A 23,793-nucleotide genomic window follows, 5' to 3' on the forward strand; every position below is an offset into this window, starting at 1 on the left:
CAGCTTGTATGCTCAGTCTTCCTTTTCCATGAGGCACATCATTAAATCTTAGTTGTCCCTCATGTTAACTGCCATACCTGATATGAGAAAAGTTAGTGAAGATGCTGAACGAAAAAGCAAAGCAATGAAAGCAATTAGTTTTGATCTCAGATATGATTTCAGAATCACGGCAGATTGTATTCTTTCAAGACCCATGTAAGATAGCAATTCTAAAGATATATATTAAGATCCTCAGAGACGGAGCGAGAAACAAGGATCTTCTTATATTTTGTATTTTTTTTTATCTTATTCCAGTAAAGTTTACATTACCACTTGGGACTGGGTAGCCCTCCAAATGTCAGTGGACTGATGGAATTGAGGTCAAGCACCATATTGAAGGAGACCAGTTTTCTTTCTCTGATGTAGCACAAGACAAATGCAATGTGCTTATCCCACTGTGCCCTTTCCATGCTCCTGTGATGTGATATTGATTGATTGATTATGTTTCATCAAGTTGTTGTCAATCCTTAGAGATTACATAGATAGATTTCCTCTGTTATGATCTGTCCTTAACCTGGTTTTTTCAGATCATGATGTGATGTAGATATGGGGAAAATGCCGAAGGTGATGACATTGTCATCATTATTTTATTTTTATTGTTGTACATATCAGAAAGAAAGGAAAGAAAAACATTGAATGGTTCAGCTCTGTATGTTTTGGTAATGCTTATTTCCAGTCTATCTATGTCACGATAAGTTAGAATTGGTAGGTATTGTTAAGGTTAGAAGACAAGAGAAAGTGAATAGCCTCTGAGTTGCTGGGTTCTTCTCTTCCAGAGAAGGAACAAGTTGACATTCTCTTACTTCTTATAAGAACTGAATGTATTGAAGCAGTTGCTAAAATGGCAAAGTCCATCTTAAGAAGCTTTAACAGAAGTAAACCATGCAACTCACAGACATAATTGTCCTACTCTGCTCTGGTCAGAACCCATATGGACTACAGCAGTGATGGCGAACCTTTTAGAGACTCAGTGCCCAAACTGCAACCCAAAACCTACTTATGCATCGTTGGGTGCCGAATGGGTGTGGCCCATTGGCTGGGTATGGCCAATTGGGTGGGTGTGGCCCATTGGGTGGGCGTGGCTGCGGTGGTAACGGCAGACTGGGTGGGACTAAAAACTTCAATTCCAACTTTGCAAGATCTTTTTCCCCCCCACGAGAAGTTGAAATTGACTGATTGATTGAACCTTTTTTTTTTTTGCACACGGCAGCGGAGGCCTAAAGCGAAAAACCCAGCTAAAGGCCTAGGACTGGGGCGACGGCGCGCATGCCCACAGAAAGGGCTCTGTGTGCCGCCTCTGGCACCCGTGCCATAGGATCGCCACCACTGGACTACAGTATGTCCAATTCTGGGCACAATAGTTCAAATAGGATGATGATAAATAGAAGCAAGTTCAGAAGAGGACCACTGAAATGGATTGTGGTTTGAAAACCAAGTCTTTTGAGGAGTGGTTAAAGGATCTGGATACATTTAGATGAATGTGGGGGTGATATGATTGCAGCCTTCAAATATCTGAAGGTTTTTTGTACAGAAGAGGGACTAGACGTATTCTCTATTGACTCAAGAGATAGGAATAGTATTAATAGATTAAAATCACTAGGAATCAGGTTCAGGCTATACATCAAGGTAAAGTTCCTGACTGTAAGAGTTGTCAGTGGAAGCCAGGTTGCCACATGACATGCCAGAGGTCTTCAAACAAGATTGTTAGTTATCTGTAAGTGGCTCTTGTACTGATCAAGAGGTTGGACTAGATGCCCTCTAACACAATTATATCATAGAGATGGAATTGACCTTAGAGGATATTTAGTGAAATCACGTGAAATCATATTGTTCTGATCTTTTGTACTATTAAAAATGTACTATTAAAAACTATAAAAAAACTGAGGTCTAAGAAAAGAGAACTGCTAAATATTATTAAAATATGCAAAAAGAAAAAAAGAAAGAAGAAATTGTAGTTAAAACCTTTCTTCTCCTGAAGAGTAAAAGGCTATTAAAAGATATTTATCTCTTGCTACCAAGACTATAAATGGGAGTATTTTCATTCAAGGTAAATCTGGAAAGGCTTCATTTTTTGCTTATCCGTATTAGACAAGCTACCACTATAATCATGTTGTTTCAGATCTACTTTCCGAAAATAGCCACAAATCGGGTCTGGAAGAAACAGGGAAAATTAACAACATATTGGGATGGGGATTTTGCATCTTTATTAAAGAAAGCATCAATATACAACCCAAGTACAAGTACAAAAGCAAATTAAAATAGAAAAATGAATGATGTACAGCATGAATTTATGTATAGAAAAGGGTAAACTACATGGTGACTACAGAATATTGTTTTCGCATCAGTCACAAAAAATGATTTGTGATTTTCTTCTTTGAAAATTGGATTTGTCTGTTTGTTTGTTTACTTCTTACTCTTAATTTACCATTTTGAGATTTCCTAGTGATCTCCCATCAAAGCATTAGCCAGGTCTAACCCTGCATAGCTTTTTGGTGATCAGCCAAGGATGCCTAAGTGCTACCATCTTCTGCTGTATTCATGAACTTAAGGAGAAATAGAAATATTGTAAGTGTCTATATCTAAAATTTCTATCCAAGATGACATTTTTATAGATGAAAATAATCTACTAGAAGAACATTATTAGTGTAGATAACTCATAGGTTCAGGTTTAAATGAATGTGTTCTTCTTTGTCATAATATTCCTTAAAAGGAAAGGGGACAAAGGATGCTAGTGTCAAAGGAAAAAAACCAAATTAGTTTGAAAGCATTCCTAGAAATTTATTTGGGTGTTCGACTTGGTCTAATGGTTAAGGCACCAGACTAGAAAGCAGGAGATTGTGAGCACTAGTCCCACCTAAGCCATAAAAGCCAGCTGAGTGACCTTGGGCCAGTATAAATACTGGCCTAGCCTGGTACAAGATTGTAACAAGCTTCAGAAAGGTTATAAATGTGTTGCCATTCTCGACGACCAGCACTCGTAATGTTAATGGGTTTGGGATCTCCTATTGCTTTGTCCTTTTTTTCTTGTATAGAGCCAGGCTGAAGCACACTACAAGGGGAACCGGCACGCCCGACGAGTAAAGGGAATCGAAGCAGCCAGAACGCGGCAGAAGGAATCGGGACCCCGGGAGGGAGACAAGCCAGGATCTGCAGGCAGTCCATCCTCCAGCACTGGAGAAAGTGATTCTGACCGCACAGGTTCTAAAATTCTTCTTTCATTTCAAGTGCTCCCTAAAATCTAAGGATTTCTTGAAGAACATGGGGGGGGGGGTTATGGGTATGTGGGGAAGTGTTTGAGAGAGAGTTCCTGTATTCTCCAAAAATGTTGAACCGATTTTCAAGACTTCTCTGTGAATCTGTTGCACCAGAATGTACTCCAGAACTTCTAAGTTCCAGACTGATTTGTTTTGGATTTTAAGAAAATAAATAGGATTCCCAGGCCAGAGCATAAGAAGAGAAGAGTTTTCAGACCAGCCCTAGGTGCCTGTTCTCTTCCCTTGCCAGAGGGTCTATGACAATTCACCGTGGCCAACTTGCCATGGCCAACTCATCACAGCCAACTCACCATTGCCAACTCACCATAGGACAACGCATTGCTGGACAAAAGTTATACTAATAACAAAAAAAATGGTGGAATAGAATCATTAAAGAAAGGATGGAAAAGGAGGGACAGAATGAAATGTGACTGAAAAAAATTAAAATATTTGTTTTTATTTATTTTAAATAATTAAAAAGAATTGTTAAATTGTTCCTCAGTGAATTGTCTCATGGCAAGTTAGCCATGGTGAGTTGGCTGCCGCGAGTTGGCTGTGGCAAATTGTCCCATTCCCCTTGCAGAAGGGCGGATGAGCCTTTTCCTCTTCTGCCGTGGAGCCAGTTCTGGGGAAACTAAAACAAACATTGATAATGTTGACTAAGAAAGAAATACAGGGCTCTGGGCACTACCCACATTCTGCTTCAATTACAGAGTTCAGTAAGACCTTAGCTGTATTTTGCATCAATTACAGGGTTGAGGGTGAAACCTTTGTGCTAAAGGGAGGGAGGGGGAGGTTAGATCTTACATCCTGTCTTTGACGTTGTGCCTGTCGTCCTGATGCTGGGAACCTGAGCTGCCTTCTCAGTCCGAGTGACCGCTGAGCAAGCGGGTAATTAAATCGCATCTAATTAAACATTGATTACGGCTCCAATGGCTGGTGGAAATGGAGCTGGGGCTGCAGCCAGCATACTTGCCCAGGGAACTCTGCCTCCCAGGTTCAGAAGATGGATTTTGGAGAGAGTGACTAGCCTCATCTATGCATTTCTGATGCTATAGCCTCCACGGGATTGGGGCTAAGCAGCATAGCCAATCTGCTAGCTTTGGGGGCAGGGGATGAAGGAAAAGGGAAGAAGGCAAGGGAAATGGGGGTGGGGAAAACCAACTTGTTAGGTCTAACAGCTGTTTTTATAAATACGAGGCAAGCTGTTTTGTGGACAGCAGAGGATTAGAGGAAGTGTGTCATCCCACATAGAGGCTTTTTAAAATATCAGGGCCTTTTCCAAGGATGGAGGGAGATCGTGTGCTCTTTCTCTATTGTGTACAGGTAATCCTCGTTTAGCAATTACAATTGGGACCAGCAACTCAGCTATTAAGCGAAGGGTTTGCTAAGTGAAACTGTGACTGTGCTTTTGGATCTTACTTCAGCTTTCCTTTCTTTAGAGACCTGCAAAGGTCATAAAGGCAAGGATTGGTCACCAAGTTATTTTTTCATCACTGTCGTAACTGTGAACAATCACTAAATGATACCTATTTCTATTATCCTGTATGAAAGTTACGTATGATTGCAGTACTTTAAAAAAAATCACCGAATTGATAGGCAAAATCTGAGGCATCACTTGAAGGGGTCTGAGAATCTGCAAAAAATGGCAAATTCCATATTGAAAACCATTGGAGAAAGATTTGAAAACTGAGCTGTCTGCATGGCAACACTTTGTACAAATTTCAATAGTTTCTATCATTTGCATCACAAAAAGAATTTGTGTATGTGTGTGTGTGTTGAGGCAAGAAATGTGGTCGCTAAGAGTCAATACAAACTTGATGGCACGTAATTAAGATGAAGAAAAGTAGAAGCAAAATAATTAAGCCATTAGAGCACATCTGCAAGGGAAGTTCTAAATTTGGAGCGTTTTCATTCAAGAAAGTACAATTGAAGGGAAGCTTTGAGGGAGTATTGTAAAATTATGCATGATGGGACTTTTCCATGATGGGAAAAGGAATGTTTTTCTCTCATCATACAAGAAAGTGAGATCATTCAGAGAAACTGACCAGAAGGTGATTCAGGAGAAAGTTGCTTTAAAAAGGAAGATAGGATTGCCCCCATGTGTGGCTTTTGGGGTATTTCTCAGGGATTTGGTCCAGTTTTATGTAAATAAAATATATACTTGCCTAGATGCTCTTACTTTGAAAGACAAGCTTGAAAGCAAAAACGACAGTGCAGGAGCTAAAAAATAAACATATCCAGAAGTCAGTAGTCCTGTAAATGCAGAATTATTTTAAATGGAAGTTTAATCTGCATCCCAAGTTACCACCATGACTTGGTGAGGAAATTATGGTTGGGTAAATTTGCCCATTCTTCCTTTGCTTGGGAAGCAGTTTTAAAAGCAAATTTTAAAGGCACGTTTCTGTTATGCCCTTTAGCCCAGAAACAGGACAAAGATTAGAGGATTTGTCCCAAAACACTTCTGATGGTGAAAGGTAGGCTTAGAATAAGTGACCAGCAAATTGTAACAGCTATGCCCTGAAAATGTATAGAAAGCAAAAGATACCAGGAGAAAATATCCTACTGGAGAGAGATTTCTGACAGTTAAATAGATTGTCCGTTGCTAAAGGTATATATTTGAAGCTAATCAGCTGTGGGGAATACTGCAGTTGTGGATCTTGTCCTAAACTGGATTAGACTAAATCAGCCATCTCCAACTTTGGCTCCTTCCAAATGAATGGATTTCAGCTCCCTGTATTCCTTGGTTCTTAAGGGCATTGCTGAGAATTCTCAGGGATGAAGGTTGCATGTGGGAAAGTCACCTAGGCTGGGGAAGGCTGCTCTAGATGCTCTCTAGAATCTCTTCCAATCCTAAAGGTCTGTCAGAGAGCATGTCCCAGGTTACCATGTAATCAGTGGCGACCCTCCAGAGATATCTGGAGCAAAACTGTCAAGAAGATAAAGGAGCTTTTTAAATTTAAGTAACTACCATGGTACGTGATACCCTCAGGTTAGTCCACGTTCTTCCCTCTCTATGTGTATATGTTGTTTTCTCCAGTGGTTTACCAAACTAGTTAAAATATGCAAAATAGAACCAGAGTTTTGGAGCCACATGAAACAACTAATTAAGACTGATCCATTCACAGCAGTAATTTATGCCTGCCTTAAAAAAAAGTTTTTTCCCCCAAATGCCTGAACACCACCAGTGAATAAACCCAGCAAGGCTCTCTAAGGATATTTTTTTATTTCTATGAAGAATTGGTTTTCCAACATTTCTTGTATTTGAAACATCAAGACTTTTGTTTATAAAAAAATTTAAAGCAGAGTTTCATCATCCAGATTTTAAAATGATGGTTGGATTTTGCCTTTGAGTGCAATTCTGTTTCACTCATACAGCAAGATAGTGTTTATCAGATAAAGTTGTCCCTCAGATATTTGAGGGAGGAATCCTAATTTTGAAAAGGTTCTGTCCAGGCCATCTTTGGTTAAAAAAGGTTCAGACAAAAACTAATGAGAAAAACGTCTTGCAAAAATGCTGAAGGCTCCTGTCAATCAGAATAGAATATCTCGGGCTAAATCAATCAGTAATATGATCTGTCATAAGTTAGCTTCTTATAAAATGCATGCCTTTCCTTCTGAGAGATCTGGAAGTGTGACACATCGTCTGCTAACTCTCCAGCTATGCAGAAGAGCTAGAAATGAACGCAGACTGAAACACAATAGCCAGAGTTCAGATGATGGATTGGATGCCCTGCATGGTTGTGTCCATCTCTTGAAAGAATCCCAATGGAGAACAAAAAAGATTGATATTTCAAACACTTCAGGGTGAATCTGTCTTAGAGATAAAGAATGGTATGAATGGGGCTCATTGAACAGAAGGCCCATTTCTGTGTCTTTCCAAGTGTACGGCCTTGCTGTCAACATGGAGCTCTTCCTGTATCAAAACCATTGCTCTTCAGGGTGAAGACATACAACCTGTGCATCATTGTTTGAGTTTGTGTCAGTCAGAACATCTGAACCCTGTGTTGTAAGCAGCCTGTGCTTCTATCTGTACCTCTAGAACCATAACAGGCAACAGTTGGGGCTTATCAAAACAGAAGAAAAAGGTGGCAATGTCCTAATATCACAGAAATAAGAAGGTCCTGGAGCAGGGAATTGCATTTCATCTGGCCAACGTTATCCTTACAACTTATTTCTTTAATTTTCACTAGAAAACAGCAGGAAAAAACAAACAATTTTTACCAGGTCACTCCTAAATTTCAACAAGTTGCCCAGCTCTGTTGAGGAGCATGGGGGCCATTTGATGACATCAGACTAACCTAATCTGCTTCTTGTGACCCCGTTTCTTATTTTGAGCCCAAGGAAGGAATCTGATACTTGTAAGTCCAGCATCCTTCTTGTATGAGAGTGCCAGCTGTCTCTTTATGCATGGCTGTTTCCCCAGTGAAATTTCGCTCAGAACTAATGTAAGCTCCCTCCTGCTGTTTGGTTCAGCAAAGGTCTCCTCATTTTTGGTTTTATGTGTTTTAAAAGTGATACACTGTTAAAAAAACAACAACCATAATGTTTGATAACAATGGGAGCTGTAGTCCCTCCTAGCTGGATGGCAACAGTTCAAGGAAAGCTGGATTTGAGGATCAGATCTGATCTGGGGTCCCTGATGCAAACCTTTACCTGACCATCAAACTCAGCAGCGCTAGTCTAATCTACCTTACAAAGCTATGGGGAATCATTTATACCGCTTTGAAGGGAAACAGGCTAGAAAATGTATTTGTTGGTTTTCCTAAGTGTCCATTCACCAGTGACTGGTCATGTGTACCAGAAAACAATATTTTAAAACCACGCACACAAAGACAGTCATATGAGGGCAAAAAAATATATGCTAACATACCTTGGTACAATCTCCATATCAAATTCACATCCCATCCTAGCTCAGAGCCTGGGGAAACAACCGGGTCTTCTGGAGAGACAGCGGGGTTAGCTCTGTCTGAGCCTTGGGGACATGCTGCTCCAAAGAATGGGCACCGCCACAGACAAAGTGAGCCTGCTGTGTCCCTTAAGGTTGTTTGAGACCTGATGTCATGTGTCTGATTAACGAAACACTTAAAAGGACTTTCAGGCATATTTTCTCCTAAAAGCATTTATTAAGGTTACAGAGACGTCAGTACAGCATGGTGGAAATGCTTAGGTCTGGCTTCTCTTCCGTTACGCATATACATTCTAAGCATTTCCCCCACACACACTTATTTTGGGGTCATGGTTCACATCTTCCAATCAACTTGGAAGATGTGATTTACTTCCGGTTTCTTTTTCCCGGGCTATCCTTATTCTCCTCCCTTTTCCCCTGTTGCCTGGTTTAACTATAAAAATACCAGACAGTTCTGCATATTGTCAAAGCAAGAATATACAGTATTTGCAGCATTGACACCTGAAACATGCCAACCCCATTGGGAGAGGCAGAAACCATTAAAGTCGCTCAAATATCCAAGTTCCATGCAGGGTTTGTAGGTGATGAGCAGTACTTTGAATTGAGCCAGGAAGTTCACTACTAACCTCTGCAACTCAACACAGCCCAGTTGTTACATGGCCTACTGAGGATGCCCTTCATGACTCATGCCGCTGAATCCTGGACCAGCTGTAACATCTAATGGTCCTCAATGACAGCCCCATGCAAATTGCATTGCAATAGGTCATCTATGAGGTGACAAGGGCACAAATGACTGAGATACATTGCCACTGTTTTAGTTTGCGACTTTCTTAGCTTTGGGGGGGGAGGGAGAAAGTGGGAGCCTTATTTCTAGTAAATAGTCACATAATGAGTTCATTGAACTTTGTTTGTTTGTGCAGAACAGACCTTATTTGCATTGCAGACTGCATTTTTTTCCCTCCTCTCAATATGTATTTTGAACTAGCTGAAGGTAGGTTCGCATCTGCCTTAAACCCATGTTTAAAATAGCTGTAGGGCAACCATTTCGTGGGTCAATTGCTCTTGGTGTTCCTCTTTGCAAGGTGCTTCTTAGATCTGTGTGGAGTTCAAGGCGGCAGTCTACTCCTCACTGGAATGAGAAGTTCTAGGAAACACTTGGCAGAGATGTGGCTGTCTGGAGATGAAGAATTTATAGGGAGAGTTACTCCGGTTTGCTGGTTCCGAGCCACCAATGATCTCAGAGCTTGATGGGCTTTTCCCTTCCTCCCTCCTCCCCTCCCTCCCTTCGTTATGCAAGAGACCCTGTGTTTTTCATTGAGGATTCAGACTCAGCTGGTGGGGGAGGCACCAAGACTAGTGAGAAAAGTGTTGCAGAATGAAAGGGTATACCTTACCCAGAATGCCCAACACACCTCAGAAATGTTCTCATGTCTTCTCTGGTGAGGCTGGGCTGGGGGGCGGGTCATGTCGTAACAATTCCAGGCAGGAAATCTGTGTTCTTTCTTTTGATTTGAGACATGTCACACACTATGCTCTTGGACACACAGACACACACCCCAGACTGCTCTCAATGAACACAAATGCAACATTCTACGCATGTGGCCCCCTAGTACAGGGCTGGCATGGCTGACTCAGGAATTCTGGGAGTTGAAGTCCACAAGTCATGAAAGAGCCAAGGTTTCCTACCCCTGCCCTAGTACATACATACATGCACAACTCCTGTCTTTATACATCATCTTGGCCATTCTGCTTAAAGCTTTCCAAAAAGCCATTAGCCCATTTCTCTCGTTGCTGGATCCACATTGTAGAAGTAGTCCTCAACTTACAACAGTTCATTTAGTGACCATTCAAGGTTACAACAGCACTGAAAAAAGTGACTTATGACTGTTTTTCGCACTTACGACCATTGCGGCATCTCCATGATCATGTGATCAAAATTCAGATGCTTGGCAACTGACTCATATGTATGACTGTTGCAGCATCCTGGGGGGGTGATCCCCTTTTGTGACCTTCTGACAAGCAAAGTCAATGGAGAAGCTAGTTTCACTTAACAACAGTATTACTACCTTAACAACTGCAGTGATTCACTTAACAATTGTGGCAGGAAAGATTGTAAAGTGGGGCAAAACTCACTTAACAAATATTTTACTTCACAACAGAAATTTGGGGCTGAATTGTGGCCGTCCATCAAGGGCTACCTGTAATTAAATCTAACTCCATGCAACTTCACTCTCCAGCCCTTTCATTGCCATTAACTGTCTCCTGCCACTCCACTGTGGCCTCATTTGTGTGGTTTTTAGAGGGAAGTGTAGGATTTGCCCTTTCATTTATGGTGAAGTGTCACATGCAAGTTCACAGAGCTAGTCATTCTCTGATAAACATTAGTAATTCCTATGCCCAATTTACATGTCATCCAGTCTTCCCTGAAAATAAAGAGAACCTCTTATGTTAGGATGGCCATGAAACTCTGACAGTGAGTTACATATGATCTTGCTATACTAAGAAAGTGAGAAAGGGTTAGCGAGACCTGAAGCCAGTGTGCTTACAGAGATAAAAGGGAACTGGATGATTAAGCTGGCTGCTGTCTTACGCGTGTTTTCCTAAAAAAAGCCACAGACCATCGCTGAAGCTTAGATCTGGGATCGTCATCAATATTGTTATTAATGACTTGGATGAAGAGATGGAGGGAATGTTTATCAAATTTGCAGATGACGCAGAATTGTGTTGGACAGCTAATACCATGGAACATACATACAAAAAAATGAAAAGCTTTCTTGATTGGTTAGAAAAGTGGACTAAAATGGAATGCAGTTTATCAGGGACTGTTGCAAAACATTCGCTTAGGGAACAAAAATCAAATGCACTGATAATAGCAGAGGTCAGCAAACTTGGCCCTTTTATGACTTGTGGACTTCAATTCCAAGAATTCCTCAGCCAGCCATGCTGGCTGAGGAATTCTGGGAGTTGAAGTCCACAAGTCATAAAAGGGCCAAGTTTGAAGACCCCTGGATTATAGGAAGGAATTTAGATTTTTTTTTTCCCCAGTCCAACCAATTTTTGAAAAGACATTATATAAAGGAGCTTGGGCGACTCTGTCCATCTCTCTATCAATCAGTAGCATAAATCTGCAAAAACTAAATATGTTGGGACTAAATTTGGTGTATAAGGGAAGAGAAGCTTACAAGAGAAAGACTGAGTTCAAAAATTTGCGTGATCAGATTGGGGATTATGGGGGGAAAATATCCCACTATGAGAGAAACAGGAAATCATTAGCCCAGAATGTTGTTGACTCTTTCTTTCTAAGCCTGACATTCTGCTTCATTTTCATCCAAAGTAGAGCTGCTCTTAAGGAGTTGTTAAAAAATTGCAGACTCTTCGGTCTTTTTCTTATTTGTATTCTACAAAATAAGATCTTGGAAAAGTAGATATTTACAAATGGAATATGAGTCAGTGGTATAACGTAGCTGCCAAAAAAAGGGCAACTACATCTGTAACCTACATCAGCAAAAATGTGGTTTGCAAATAAAGAATATCACTTTATTTTCATTTCAAAAAGGGTTCACACAAACTTGAAGAGGTTTCGAAAGAATGACACAGGTGATCAGGAGGCCCCAAAACAAAGCCCGTGAAGAAAGATTGAAGGAATCTTTCACCTTGAGAACACTGAATGGAAATATAATTCATTTATTGGTTATACATGGCATTGAGCCCTTTTTGACTCCTAGCGACCAATAGATAGATTTCCTCCATGAAGGAATATAATAGCACTCATCAAATACTTGAAAGTATTTGACACCTGTTGTCAATTGTGTGGAAGTAGGCATGTTCCAGAGTGCAGAACATTAAATAATGACTTTATATTACAGGAAGGCAGATTCCAATTGTACATTAGGAAAAAATAAATCCCAACAATGCAGTTTGACAGTGAAACCAATTACCCAGAGTTGTGGCAGACTGTGCTCCATTAAATGTGTTCTAATAGAGGTTATATGACAATATGTTGGCCATGTTTTATTTTGGATTCGTGTGTTGAAAAGGAGGTTGGACTCAATCTAAAAGGCCTTTCCAACTCAGGGATTCTGTGAGTGAATAAATATGCCTAGGATTACACTTTCCATGAATTGAAAGCAGTGAGACGAGTTTGCAACTGGCTTAAACGGTGTTGGTTTCTGGAGGAGGTAGCTAACGTATAAGTTTAGCTAGTGTTTTCAGCCTCCAATTCTTAGGTTTATTTGTTTATTGCATAATAATCAAGAAGATAAATATTTTCTCTTGATTTTATTGCTGTGTTGGACCAACTTCACCTGACTTATTTCAGCTGGCACAAAGGCCATTAAAAAACAAAGGCCAAGTACTGAGCTTGGTAGGTTTAAGGGCAGGTTCCTTAGTGAGCTAGTTTTGTGGCGTGGATAACTGATAGTATTTCTGAAGCTTTTCTGGTATAAAGTGATGAAAAAACTTCCTCTATTAAAGTTTGGCCTACCCTGAAGCAGGTTCAAGGGCACAGGATTAAGTCTAGTTAAAAGTTAAAAGTAAAATGAAGTTGAAGAAGTTAAAAGTATCACAATTCTACCGGAGTAAAAAATTTCATACTATTATTGGGTTCCTCCAGTCTGTCAGGAAAAAAATTGTTGTGATTTACTTAGCCATTACTGTGGTTGTGACCACACACACACTCACACACACACACACACACACAGAGTTGTGCAGGCACATTTGAATGTTAATATTGTTTTGGAAGTATTTAATTGAAAACACTCAGACCAGCTTATGTTTTCTCAGCCTATGTCCAGAACAACAAATTGCTAAATAAATTGCATAAATGTGTTTATAGTAAGAGGCTGGAATTCCTATCTTCAGTGCTAGATCCACAGGGAAGGGGTAGAGTGGAATACTGTAACTCCATGGTCCAGCTACAAGAAATTTGTTTGTTAGAATCAAGACAGAGAACTGCCTTTAGATTGTCAAGGGTGTTTCCACAACCAAAGTAGAATCTTTTTTTTTTTTAATTGAAAGTTGGGGTTCTCCGGAACTGAATTAGGCTCAGAAATTTTGCCAATGCTGTTTCTCATCTTCCACTTCGAACCCTGAACTGGTGTCTGTGTAATGACTTTAAGAGAGAGATGGTGGAAGAAAAGGCTGTGGTTGGGGCAGGAAGTCTTGCATTTCAGTTTTTGTTCATATCTCCCACGTTTTTTCCTTTTTGGAGAAAATGAGCAGCCAGGGATTAGTAAGGTGGGAGTCCTTTTTTCTGCTTGTGTATAAATTAAAACCATATGTAAATTGGCAGGCTTGCTAATTCTGCCTTTGGATATGCAGGGAATCTGTGCTTTACACTCACATTGCACAAATATATACACATATATACACAATCATATCCCTCTCTTTAAAGTACATACACATCCCTTCTAATGTATATATGATGAGAGACTAATTAAAATAAATGAATGCTATGGAATGTTAGGAATCTAGAGGCTGCACCAAGTCAAACTCTGCTTTCCGTTACAATCACAGCTATGAAGTTAAGTTTCAAGGAATGGAGAAGAAACTAGGGTAGGGATTGGGGAATCTGATTTATTGCTGAAGTTCACCTTCCAGGATGGTCACCACTTTCTAACCTTTGCACAGATACGGCAAAAGGGGCTGCCAGACTTTACTTTACTTTTTAAAATCTGGGTCTGTCCTTGCATCTTTGCTTTTATAGCTTGATCCACAAAGTATTTTTCGATCATCAGGGACTTAAATGATCCCGTTCAATGCCATGATTCTGCAAAAGCAGAATAACAGAATAACCTTGGATGTCTTCCAGTCCAACCCCCTACCCAAGCAGGAGATCCTATGCCATTCTGGACAAATGGCTGTCCAATCTCTTCTTAAAAACCTCCAGTGATGGAGCACCCATAACTTCTGAGGGCAAGTTGGTCCACACAGTTTCAGATTGCTGGTAAGATAAAGGAAGAGAGCTAGTTTAAAAACAAAAAACAGCAACCCATGCACAATCCTAGAACTAGTTTCAACATCCACTTAAATTCTAAGCCAGGAGGCATAGCTGCAAAAGAAAATGCATATGTAGAAAGAAGAATTTTAACAGGTGATCTTGTGCTGCTGAGAGATGGAAGATGAATCTGGAAACTGTGCTGGCATTCCCCCTTCTCAGTAGTTAAGAGCAGATACTTTTTAATAGCAGACACCTCTTTACTTGTTTTAATCCCTGGTCTCTTTCTCCATTTAATTGTTTAATTTATTTATTCCCAGGATTGCAACGTTCTCCCTCATCTCACTTATTGGCTGTAGCTTTAGCAGGGGGAAACCAGAGTTACGATTCTAATGGAAGAAGTGCTCTTTAAACTCAGCAGCCAAGGTGGTTGGGTACCACTGACTCACCTGCCCTGTTAAGACGGGCCCCAAAAGGCACCACGCTCACTAGCGCACTAGCACTGTCAGCCCGATGTGCCAAGCTCCAAGGAGCTTTTTTCTTTTATTTTGTGGCTGCAGTAATGACATAATTGGAGCAGGTGGGAGTAATTTGGAGCAGATACCTGGCCCCTATGCCAGGCCACTTTTTATCCTGATGATCTGAATTGAGCTGATCTGGGCAAGCCAAGCAGGCATCTAACCAAAGCCCAGAATCCGTCAATAGCAAAACCTGATTCTAATTATTCCAAACTGGGTCTAACAATAACTCCCTGCTTTCAGGCAAATGAGAGCAGCAACCATGAACTGGTGGCATTACAGAGAATGGGGGCGTACAGCTCAAGGAAAGGAGTAGCAGGCAGATTTTCATGATGCAGGAGGTGCTCTGGAGCAGTGTTACTGATAGTGGGGTAGCTCCCACAGTGTAGAAGAAGCCACATCTCCCTCTCTAGAATGCCCAGATGGGATCCATGACACAGATAATGCATGGAGGACATCTTGGTTCATGAATTTTAAATTTTGTTATTAGTTTGTCAAAATATAAATTACAAAGAAAAACAAAAATAATGGGAAAGAAAGGGAGGAAAAAGGGAAGAGGGAAAAGTGTACGGGAAAGGGGGGAAAAGAAAGTAAAGCATTGACTTCTGTCTCTTTTTAGTGCACTAGAATAAGATAATAACATACAGCCTCAACTTTTTCCTTCTGCATTGCAATATATACTAGACATTCCTATAACAACAAAGGTATCTAATCAGTAAAACCCAAAGTCAGTTTCATTTTTTTGCACCTCAAGCACAAAGTCCAGAAGTGGTTTCCAAGTTAGAACATCTTTGTTCAGAGAGGGACTTGAGGGTCCAATTTTCACAGAGAAGATTTTCACTGCAGGTTTGGAACAAGCAGTACCTCTCCTTTCTCAAGAGTTAGCTTGGGGGGCCCTGAGATAAGAGAGGTTACCAAGGGAGGGATTGCATGGAAAGTTATACCCATCTTGGTTTCCTCTTGGCCATTCAAGCAAGGATATCACCCATTTGAAAAAGGGTGACACAAAATCTCCTCCCTCCAGATTTGACCCTGGAAATTCCTCTGAGCTTTTGAGCCTAAAGAGCCGTCTGTTCTCTATATTTTATTTAATCCTTTTTTTAAAAAAACTATGTACGTCATTGGCCACCCACGTGTGTCATGGCACAAAATTCATTTAGGTGATATGTAAAGAAGTGCTTAATCACCTGAAGTCTTTAATTATGGCTCAGCCCTTGAGTTGAACCCTGGGATGTTTTTGCTGACGAAGCTCAGTTACGGAGCATGCACAGAGTAATATGTAATATGTGTGGTATAGAGCTCACTGCCAGTCCACACACAAGAGTTTCAGGGCAGTTTCCAAGCCACTCTCTTGGTATTGCTTTCCCAGAATTGGGGAAAATTCCAAGGTGAAGTGTGGGTCACAGAGACAATGTGAATGGTGTGGCATGAGAATTTTAAACTTTTTTTTTTTTTGCTCGGCTCTTGAACACCAGTAAAAGGGTAAAATAATAGATGAAACCAAGATGAAGAGAAGTTGGAAGGGAAATGGGATATTGAGATTGTGTTTAATATTTGAAACTGGGATCCAGCTGTTGTGTGCTGCCATAGATCTGACTTCTCGTCTCCTTTGGCTTCAGGTCAGTGGTTTGCTATGTTATGGAGATCAAATGTTGCCTCATGCAGTGATTTGAAATGGAGAAGATTTGCCCTAAAAAGTTATCACTCTGTTTGTTCATGGTTCATAAGCTCCATGGTCATTCAACTTGGAGACACAACAAATGAAGCTTGGATCCCAGTGGAAGCTGGAATTAGAAAGCATCAGGAGATTTTGGGTTCATTCTCTGCCAGCTGATAGAATCCAGCTGGCTTCAGAGAAGATAAGGTGAAATGCAGTATAAACAACAATAGAAGATGGGCCACTTGCATTCTGCCAATTGTATTGAGAAATAGAAACAAGGGGGCTGGTTTCTTTTTCCCTTTCTGATTTTTTTAGAGATTGGGGAGATGTTTGGGACAAAATAGGTTTAGGTTTTGTAGAGGGTTAAGTTTTACAGAAGGTTAAAGCATCCATTTCACCCCTTTACTGTGACCCACAGTGACCATATTGCTCCCCTGGGGGGTGAGACTTGAAAGGTAAAATGGGTGCTGTGAGTCTCTGCAGTTTCTGCTACATCAGGACACAGTGCCATAATCAAGGGGGACCAAAAGGAAATACTTTGAAAGAACATTTTTGGCTAAGTCTATTTGCAAATTCTATTTATTCTTTGGAGTCAGGCAGACTTCATATCCCACTGGGATCTGTGTCTCTCCCTCTGCTATTGCCATTTAGAAAAAAAAGAAAGCTTCTAGCATGGATCTAGAGGACAAAAGTACTCAGGTCTCTGCAGTTGAGCTACCGACTTGAAACTATTGTACAATAATTGATTTAACTCAAAATATTGCTTCCTCCAGATGTAAACAAAGGTTGCCCGTAGCACCCAATCTGAAGTAAGTCCTACACAGGGTCATACCCAATAGCAGTCTTCCAATATCTCAGGGGCTGCCACAAAGAAGAGGGAGTCAAGCTATTTTCCAAGGCGCCTGAAGGCAGGACAGGAAACAATGGATGGAAACTAACCAAGGAGAGAAGCAACCTAGAACTAAGGAGAAACTTCCTGACAGTTAGAACAATTAACTAGTGGAACAACCTGCCTCCAGAAGCGGTGAATGCTCCAACACTGGAAGTTTTTAAGAAGAGACTGGACAGCCATTTGTCCAAAATGGTATAGGGTTTCCTGCCTGAGCAGAGGGTTGGACTAGATGACCTCCAAGGTCCCTTCCAACTTTACTATTATTATTATTATTATTATTATTATTATTATTATTATTATTATTATTATTATTACTATTATTATTATAAATGCTAAAGGTTGTACAGTCTGAGGCTAAGCAAAAGGAAGGTGTGATTGGTACATTGGAATAAAATCCTCACTTTGTATATACATTGACAGCATTTGAATTTATAGGGTATTTGGAAAGTGGTCTTGAGCCCTGGTGGGTAGCTCAGTGACTACCTCTGCATGAGGAATTGTGAGGAAGGAGATTAAAGAAACATCCGGCTGCCTTTAGCCAAATCTACAGCCCAGCACCATCACCATCACCATCACCATATCTTGAGAGGATGCCCCATTCCAAAATAAACCCCACCCCAGCAGTAGTAGGAGACTAAAATGGCTATGGCTTTGAAAATAAAGTCTGAAATTTTTAAAGCTCCTTAACTGAATTTCCTTTACATTTTCCAAATTTGCCTGGACTGGGAAAGGCTCATGCTTCAGACCCTAAGAGTCATATCATGTCCACGCAAAGGGTCAAACAGAGTCCTAGGCTGTATAAAGGGAACTTTTCCCTAGTTTAAAAAAAAAGGCAACAATCATTCTAGGAGAAGCTATCAGGGTTTATAAAGTGAGGATGCTTGATGTGGAGAAAACATAACAATGGAAAGGTTTTCTTCCTGTGGCCTCATGCAAGGAATACCTGGAGTCATCAGTAAAACTGATTGGCTGCCTAGAGCAGAGGCCCCCAACCTTTTGGGCACCAGGGACCGGTTCCATAGAGAGAGGTTTTTCCACAGACCGGAGGGAGCATGGTTTTGTGTGCTGCCTGCATCTCGCGGATGGGGCTTTGCTTGTTTGTGCGGACCGGTTGCTGGCATGCTGCGGACCGGGACTGGTCCATGGACCGAGGGTTGGAGACCCCTGGCCTAGAGATTGAAGGCAAACAGAGGAGATAGTGTTCCACACAAGGAAGGTTACCTGTCGCAGGATCCAGTCTGGGTCGGCCACCGGGACCAGAGGTTTTGTCTTACGAGCGAGAGAGAAGTTCCCTGAAGATGGGCTGCAGCATTGAAAGACAAATCCTCTGGTCCCTGTGTCTGACCCAGATTGGATCCTGCAACATTATCCTGGGACCCATCTATTCACCTTCATTCGTGCATTGCATGCATTGCTGCCAGGGCTTTTTTTGTCATAGAACGCCCAGAACGGAATTCTGGCACCTTTTTTGGATGGAACCTTGTAGGGTAGGCAAGGCGGGTTGTATGGCATGTGTGAGTTCCGGCACCTTTTTTTTTTTTACAAAAAAAGCACTGGTTGCTGCTACCCTGATGGCTGCATGGCTTACATGGCTTTACAAGATGCTGGGTCAGTATTCTTAGTTTTTCATATGTAGGTTGTGTTGTCCATAACTCTGTCAGGAGCTATTAGCTATAAAGGTTTCCAGATCTTGGATTCTCCTCCCCACCCACTCTCCTATCCTTTTTTTTTCCCCTTCATGAGGCCTCTTGACTCATGGGTTTCTCTGACTATTAGGGAAAACAGGATGCTGGGTTTTGTTTTGTGATCTAGTTAGTTCTCAAGTTCCATTCTCCTGGTGCAAAAAAACCCAGCAGTGTTGGGTTCGCCTGTTGAAGGAGGCGATTTAGTCTCCTGGATGTCCAGGAAGTGTTCTCTGTGTGTGTGGGAGTGAGTGTGAGATTGCAAATAAATTGTGCTCCACAGGGTCACAGTGCAGGATGGATGTTGACATCTTCTGTTATACTAATGAGCTAAATTCCTCCTTGGCAGAAAAAGGGATGGAGACCAAGACTAGTGCTGGAAGGGTGTAGGATTAAGGAGCAATTCCCTTTAGAAAGAGATGTTCAACCATTTCCTCTCAATGCGGAAAAGAACGCTAAGAGTACAAACTTGATGAAGAAACCATTTGGACACAGGCTCATTTTTTTTGTTTCGTCTCTGTAATAGATAAGCCCAGTCATTATTTGGGGTGCTTATTCTCAATCTCAAAAGTAAAAGACTTTTCTGTGCTGCCAAAGAGAACATCTCCCTCTCCCTCAGTTAAAAAAAAAATACAGAAGAAGTAGTAGCTTAGCTACAAAGGATAAATCTGCTGCATCAAGAAAGTGTTTCTGATTTCCTGGTTGGTATCTAGCCAAGAAAAGGAGTAAAACTGCATGAAAGCCAAGGTTGGGGAAATAGGAGTAGGAATTACAAAAAACAGGGTCTCCAGCCCCATAGGGATTACATGAAATTAATATATTTTCCATCTATTCTGAGGTTTTGGAGATTGTATTATGTATACAGGTAGTCCTCAACATACGACCATACAATTGAGCCCAAAATTGATGTTATTAAGTGAGAAATTTGTTAAGTGAGGGGTTTTTTTACAACTTTTTACAACTATTTTACAACTTTTCTTGCCATATTTATTAAGTGAATCACTGAAATTGTTAAATTAGTAACACGGTTGTTAAGTGAATCTGGCTTCCCCATTGACTTTGCTTGTCAGAAGGTTGCCAAAGGGGATCACATGACACACACACATACACCGAGACACTGCAACTGTCATTATTATTATTATTATTATTATTATTATTATTATTATTATTATTATTATTATTATTATTATTATTATTATTATTATTAATCACATTTATATCCTGCCCTTCTCCTAGTGGACTCAGGGCGGCTTACAGCCAGTTTAAAACGGAATAACAATACAATATACAAATTTAAAATGTGGTTAAAATAAAAATATTAATATAGGCCTTTCTTTTTAAAAATTATTTAAAAAACCAAATTTAAAATACCCCTTAGGCCAGTCCTGCCAGCTGAAATAACCATGTCTTGAGGGCGCGGCGGAAGGAGGGGAGATCCGGAATCACCCGGATCTCTGGGGGTAGTTCGTTCCAGAGGGTGGGGGCTCCAACAGAGAAGGCTCTCCCCCTGGGGGTCGCCAACCGNCAGCCGTTCCTTATATGCTTTAGCCTCCAGTCCCCTAATCATCTTTGTTGCTCTTCTCTGTACTCTTTCTAAAGTCTCAACATCTTTTTTACATCGCGGTGACCAAAACTGGATGCAGTATTCCAAGTGTGGCCTTACCAAGGCATTGTAAAGTGGTATTAACACTTCACGTGATCTTGATTCTATCCCTCTGTTAATGACATGTGTGAGTTCCGGCACTTTTTTTTTTTTTACAAAAAAAGCACTGGTTGCTGCTAACCTGATGGCTGCATGGCTTACATGGCTTTAAAAGGTGCTGGGTCAGTATTCTTAGTTTTTCATATGTAGGTTGTGTTGTCCATAACTCTGTCAAGAGCTATTAGCTATAAAGGTTTCCAGATCTTGGATTCTCCTTCCCACCCACTCTCCTATCCTTTTTTTCCCCCCCTTCATGAGGCCTCTTGACTCATGGGTTTCTCTGACTATTAGGGAAAACAGGATGCTGGGTTTTGTTTTGTGATCTAGTTAGTTCTCAAGTTCCATTCTCCTGGTGCAAAAAAACCCCCAGCAGTGTTGGGTTCGCCTGTTGAAGGAGGCGGTTTAGTCTCCTGGATGTCCAGGAAGTGTTCTGTGTGTGTGGGAGTGAGTGTGAGACTGCAAATAAATTGTGCTCCACAGGGTCACAGTGCAGGATGGATGTTGACATCTTCTGTTATACTAATGAGCTAAATTCCTCCTTGGCAGAAAAAGGGATGGAGACCAAGACTAGTGCTGGAAGGGTGTAGGATTAAGGAGCAATTCCCTTTAGAAAGAGATGTTCAACCATTTCCTCTCAATGCGGAAAAGAACGCTAAGAGTACAAACTTGATGAAGAAACCATTCGGACACAGGCTCATTTTTTTGTTCCGTCTCTGTAATAGATAAGCCCAGTCATTATTTGGGGTGCTTATTCTCAATCTCAAAAGTAAAAGACTTTTCTGTGCTGCCAAAGAGAACATCTCCCTCTCCCTCAATTAAAACAGGTACAGAAGAAGTAGTAGCTTAGCTACAAAGGATAAATCTGCTGCATCAAGAAAGTGTTTCTGATTTCCTGGTTGGTATCTAGCCAAGAAAAGGAGTAAAACTGCATGAAAGCCAAGGTTGGGGAAATAGGAGTAGGAATTACAAAAAACAGGGTCTCCAGCCCCATAGGGCTTACATGAAATTAATATATTTTCCATCTACTCTGAGGTTTTGGAGATTGTATTATGTATACAGGTAGTCGTCAACATACGACCATACAATTGAGTCCAAAATTGATGTTATTAAGTGAGAAATTTGTTAAGTGAGGGGTTTTTTTACAACTTTTTACAACTATTTTACAATTTTTCTTAAGTGAATCACTGAAATTGTTAAATTAGTAACACGGTTGTTAAGTGAATCTGGCTTCCCCATTGACTTTGCTTGTCAGAAGGTTGCCAAAGGGGATCACATGACACACACACATACACCAGGACACTGCAACTGTCATAAAATATGAACCAGCTGCCAAGCATCCAAATGTAAATCACGCGTCCATGGGGATGCTGCAACGGTCATAAGTGTGAAAAATGGTCATAAGTCACTTTTTACAGTGCCATTTCAACTTCAAACAGTCACTAAACTAACTGTTGTAAGTCGAGGGCTACCTGTATATATGTATGGGAAGAGCTGTCACAATAAAAATATGCTTTGCTGTCTAGAGGAAAACAGAATTAGATCTAACTTAATTTTAAGTTATGGGAGGCTACATATTGCTTGAGCATAAGAATTACCTACTTATAGGAATGGTAAGTATTGCATATAGGTTAAGCTAAATAACTACAACCTTTGTGATATTTTACTACTGGGTTAGGGCAATAGACTCTCACTACTGTAACTTCACAAATGCTCTTTGTTTCATGCTTAGCTAATCAGAGGAGATTTACAGCACAATATCTGTCTAAAGAACTCACTTTGTGTTCAGTAGAATTTAATCCCAGGAAATGTTCAAGGCAATTCTGTGGATGTTTGTTTAAAAATAACTTCTATTGCATTCAGGGTAGATGAAAGAATGCCTTAATTAAATATTTGTCAGGCTATGTTTTCTTTTTCCCCCCTCATTTATATCTCTTCAAAAGAATAAAAGCATTTCAGCCAGTGCTGTTAGGATGAGAAACAGCAACGACTAGGAATATCATAAATTTCAGAGCTGGATGCTCAACCTCAACATTTTGATCACTGTATTAAAGCTAGCATATCTAGGTTACAAAATTCTGAACAATCACTGCAGAATCTTTTGCTTTCAGCTAGTGGTCATTCAGATTTATGAAGCCTAGTCACCTTACAATTGGGCTTCTATTTGATGTGCTAATAATAACAAAACTGGACTGAAGGGGACTCAAGACAGCGTACAAAGGGCAAGTTTGTTATTTGTATAACCATGCCCAATTTATGGCTGTTTTGAAATCTTTTATTTTATAACATGTTACAGTATGTCATAGGAATTATTCATATAAGGATCATTAATTAAAATAAACTTATGTGTCACAGCTCGCATAACTGTGGAAGAAACTTCCACATCAGCCAGCAGTTTTCATTGGAAACTCTGCTGCTCTAATTGGAAACAAACATAGACTTCACAATAATAATAAATTGGTTTTGAATTAGATGGGATTAAGTGTCCTATAAAATTTTAGTCTACAAATGTACTTATTACAAGGGCCATCCTAGCTGATGCTTAAATAAGGGATCCATTCATTCTGCACCAAACATGCAGAACCTTTGCTGCAACTTTTTTTAACCAATTCATGACTTCAGATAAATCAAGAAAAACAAGGAGGGGGGGGGAATCAAGTCTGCTGCAGAAATTAAAAAGACAAATTAAAAGAGCAATACCATTGGCAAAGTGAGCCAGAAATGAGTCCTATTGAGTCTGGTGGAATTTATTTCTAGAAAAGTATGTTTTCGTGAAAGCAGCAGTATTAAAAAAAAAAAAATAACCAAGCAGAAAGTCTTTGTTTTAACTCATCTAGATGACACGTGAGCAGACAACATCATGTATCTACTTGTAATTGAGAAGACACTCTAATTCCCTGAATTTTAACAGTTAGGTGCCACAATAAAAATGCTTTCTTCTTGAAAAGAGGCTTTTAGAATCCCTGATTATCCTCTGTGTGTAGTCAGTATTTGCTAGCTATCATTGTTCTCATGCATCACAATTTTTCATCTCTCAAATTTCATCCCCTTCTAGGACTTTACCTTCTATATGTCAAGATACAAACTTTATTTGTTTACATGTAAAACAGAAAGTTGCACGTTAGCTTCTCATTTATAATATGCTTCATAGGTAAGGAATCCAACAATGAGTCAAATACAGGAAACCTTTTGGAGGTAATAATCA

General features: G+C 40.3%; 1 protein-coding gene across 1 annotated transcript in view; it reads left to right on the plus strand.

Moving 5' to 3' along the window:
• Window positions 1-23,793, plus strand: part of ZNF385A (zinc finger protein 385A) — a 104,289-nt gene that overhangs the window by 50,256 nt on the left and 30,240 nt on the right. Inside the window, exon 3 of the mRNA XM_015817142.1 lies at window positions 3,072-3,237. Coding sequence (XP_015672628.1) covers window positions 3,072-3,237 — 166 coding nt within the window. The remainder of the gene's footprint in view (window positions 1-3,071; window positions 3,238-23,793) is intronic.

This window comes from Protobothrops mucrosquamatus, unplaced genomic scaffold (genome assembly GCF_001527695.2).
Source record: "Protobothrops mucrosquamatus isolate PMUCROS unplaced genomic scaffold, P.Mucros_1.0 scaffold555, whole genome shotgun sequence".
Taxonomy (NCBI): domain Eukaryota; kingdom Metazoa; phylum Chordata; class Lepidosauria; order Squamata; family Viperidae; genus Protobothrops; species Protobothrops mucrosquamatus.